At 40.9% G+C, this 3,935-nt stretch overlaps 1 protein-coding gene across 1 annotated transcript; it reads left to right on the forward strand.

The window, feature by feature from the left end:
* Nucleotides 1-1,991: 1,991 nt before the first annotated feature.
* On the forward strand, nucleotides 1,992-2,500 carry LOC311514916 (histone H2A-like; the record flags this gene model as incomplete). Its single annotated transcript, XM_084617641.1, has 1 exon — nucleotides 1,992-2,500. The coding sequence occupies one exon, from the start codon at nucleotides 1,992-1,994 to the stop codon at nucleotides 2,427-2,429; it is 438 nt and encodes a 145-aa protein (XP_084473767.1). The 3' UTR covers nucleotides 2,430-2,500.
* Nucleotides 2,501-3,935: the final 1,435 nt, after the last annotated feature.

Here is a 3,935-nt window from a genome sequence, read left to right on the forward strand (position 1 = left end):
GGCTACAGAGCCTAGGTATGCAGACTGACCTGCAGTTTTAATAGTAATTCAAACAAACAAATGGATTGTTGGAATTACTAATATTTGAAATTATTAGTATGAGAAATCACCAAATACCAATTTAACCATGAATTCCTTTATTAAATCCAAAGAGTACTTTATGCAGTTGGTCTAAATATACCTAAATAATAAGCAATTTATTGCATCCAAACAATAACAAAACATTTTATAAGCATTTGATCAAGGTACTTACAAACAGGCTAAACCTAAAGGTGCTTAGGCCCATATTAGTCAGCTTCAGCATGGTCAGGCAGGTATTAGCAATAAACTCTTTAACAGTTTACTTTTTATACTCTTTAACAAACAAGTGGTGTCACTACCAATTACTGACTTCAGCTAAAAATCAATTGGAGGCAGTTCACCCTTATTTCCAGTCTTAATTCAGATAAGATAAAAGAAACTTCCTCCATCTCTCAGGTGTTGGTAATAAATTTCTTGCTTTCATCCATAATAAAGTTTACTAGTTTGGGGAATGAATGGCTCATCAATAATCCAGGTGGTCAGCTGATCTAGAATAAAAGCTGCTAATAGGATGGCTGCTGCTGAGAGATTAAAAAGAAGGCAATTAGCTTCTACTATAAGAAGAGTTTGCTGGATAGAGCTGGTAGCAAGCTTGGGAGAGGATGAAGTAAAGTTCATTGAAGGTAATGGGAAGTTTGTCTTGATTTTTAGTTATGCTATATACCTGAAAGGTGAAGATATTGTATTTCAAAGGAAGCATTGCTTTGGAAAAAAAACAATAGTGGGTATTAGTAGATGTATGTAAGGTAGAACTTATGTCTTTAGTTCATATCTAGGATTTTTCTTGACTCTATGTGACTATGTAGGGCTATTTTGTTTTCCTTACTGTTTTGTCCTAGCCTAATAGATATAGGGGTTTTTGAGCTATCAAGGGAGATTATACTCACAAAACCATGAGTCCTAGACTTAAGATCAGTTTGTTTTCCTACTGTACTCTGCCTTTCACCAGTACTACACAGAAGAGCTTTAATGGCTCTATATTAAGCTGATGACCTCTGAACTCTAATATATCCTGCACTAACTGTGGTGAAAACTAGTTAGTGAGCATCTACTGAGAAGGTAAAAACTGTGAAGAGTAATCCCTATTGATGCTTGTGCTTTGAGAGAAATAAGTCTGACAGTGGATTCTACAACATAAAAGTTTCATGACTCCATACTCTTCTACTTTAGGGTTCTTGAAGGTCTTTGTTTAGCTTTTTAAAAAAACAAACAAAAAAAACAGCCTTAAGGAGCCTAATGGTATCTTCCTTCAGCAGGAAAAAACCCCACGAAATACCCCCTGTCCTGTGAAAAAACTACTGGGAGCATTTTAAGATTACATTGCTTCAGAAGTTGTTAAAGGAATACTTGGCACTTGAAAGTCGTTGGTAAGACCTTACTTGTGTCTCTTTGGAATAGGCCTGGCTGCTCTGAAGCAGAAAATAAGTCTAAAGATGCTGCGTCTGTATAGGAGAACCAACTATCCCTCCGTTTTATTTTTTTTAAAATAAAAATCTGAAAATGGCTATCTGCTCCTATCTAATATGAATAGAGTGGATGGTGACACATGGGCCTTCTCTTGGCAAGGGGAACCAAAATTGTTTTCTAAAAGTGGTTTCTGGGTAGACTATTCTTGACTAGCTGCCCTGCTAACTTAAGGCAGGCATAGGAGACAATGATTCACCAAAGTTAAACAAAATCTGTTTGAGATCCATGGCTTAAAGAGGGGATTACTAGTGGTGAGCTGTAGTTCAAGCTGAACAAATTATTAGGGAGCTGTCTAGGTGGGTTTTAGGGGGGCCTCTCGTGCATTTGTGAATAAATCTAGGTATGGGACTAAGAGGGTATATTTAACCTTGGTACCGTTTTGGCTCTTAATTCTATAGCTGTAACACTGTCGTAACCTAGTTCTTCTCTGGTTTGATGTTAGGATGTCTGGACGTGGAAAGAAAAATGTGGTGGCTTCAAAACCTATACTTCTACCAAGAAAAACAAAGTCAGCAAAGGCTGGCCTGCAATTCCCGGTGGGTCGTGTCCACCGACTTCTCAAAAGAGGGAACTATGCTGAGAGAATAGGTGCTGGTGCTCCGGTCTACCTGGCGGCCGTGCTGGAATATCTGACGGCTGAGATATTGGAACTGTCAGGAAATGCTGCCCGTGAAAACAAGAAAGGCAGGATTGGGCCACGACACATCCAGCTGGCCGTACGGAATGATGAAGAGCTGAACAAGCTGTTTGCCGATGTGACCATTGCTGAAGGAGGAGTTATGCCCAACATCCTTTCCCAGCTTCTTCCCAAGAAAACTCTTAGAGAGCCTTTACCAAGAGGGGATGCTGCTGCTTCCCAAGAACAATCCAGTAGCCACTGACTTACTCCTGCCTTTCCTTGGCTGGACTTCTGTACTTGGTGACCATTGACTCATGTTTATCAATGCTCTATATATGCTAACACTGCTAATATTACTCAGGGTGATTGTTTTAATGGTTTGTATGTGTTTTAGATGTTTGTAATAAACTTTATAGCATTCAGCAGTTGATTCAATCTACTGTTTTCCCTTCAAGGAGTGGGGAGTATTAACACTTTCTCCAGGAAAAGTCTAGCTGGTAGCTCTTAAGCCACAAACGTGCTTCTCTAGCACTTTCAAAGCAAGCATGTTAAGAGGAGAGCTAGCCTGGCCTCAGACCCTGTGTTGAACTCCAAGGTCTAATTAAACCTCTCAAAAAGAAGAGGGAGGGAGAGAGCACAGATTCTTTGCACCTATGGATGTAATGCAGATGGGAGGACTCTGCAGCCAGGAGGGATGAAGGGAAACAGAAGACCTGCTTCTACATGCTAAAATAATAACAAATCCATCTTCCTTTATGAATTTGTAATGGAGTTGAGTCCAGTACCTTCAATAGTCATGAACATTGTAGAATGAATTCATTACTCACTGATCAGCTGCAAGCCATTGACTTTTTTTTTTAAATGGATCAGCATAGTAGCTCTCTACCTCTTCAGAGACCTTGTCTAAAAAGGTAGAATACCCTCCATGCTGATCGTGAATTAAATCTAAATCTCTAATAGTCACTCCTTTCTCACTGCCTTTTGCCAGGTCGTGTCCTTTGAGGTGCTCCGTACTCAAATAAGGGGTAACTCCTGCCATAGCTATGTTTTAGCTATTTTGGGGCTGGTTACTTTTTCTTCAACCACCACCAGTTAGTCAGGCTAGGAAGCCCTGGGCCATGGTTTGGCCTTTCCTTACATTTTGAGGTATTCATCAGGCAGCTGAGAGTCTTTCCTCTGGGCCACAGAGGTCAGTTGTGATGCTGCTGTAGTTGAATAGCTGGATTTTTCCCATTTAGCTAGTAGAGCCTTTACCCAGGATTTGGAATGTCCCATTCAAACCAGATTTGATGTAAACTGCCTTGCATCTATTTAACTCTGTCGACTAGGACTTGGTGTGCTTTTATCCTATGACTGCACAGGTAGTAACAGGCTACTCTAAGTGTCCCTTAGTTTAACATAAGTAGTTAAGACATTCTAGCTGTTCCTCGTTTCATTTAGCTGTGATATTCTGACTACCTTCCCCCAGACTGGAAGAGCTCGGTCTTGAAAGCTTGTCTCTCTCTCTAACAGAGGTTGGTCCAATAAAAGATATCCCCTCACTCAACTTGTCTCTTTAATCAGGGCCATCTCTAGCTTTTTTTGCTGCCCCAAGCGGCAAAGGGAAACAAAAAAAAAAATCCCAAGCCTGGTTGAGCTGCTGCCAAAGAGGAAGAGAGGGACTGTAGGCCCTGCTGCCCAAGTCCAGGACATGCCGCCCTGATGACTGACAGAGTGCCACCCCTTTCTATTGGCTGCCCCAGGCACCTGCTTTCTTCACTGGTGCCTG

Source organism: Lepidochelys olivacea (genome assembly GCF_965140295.1).
Source record: "Lepidochelys olivacea isolate rLepOli2 genome assembly, chromosome: 1".
In the NCBI taxonomy this organism is placed as follows: Eukaryota; Metazoa; Chordata; order Testudines; family Cheloniidae; genus Lepidochelys; species Lepidochelys olivacea.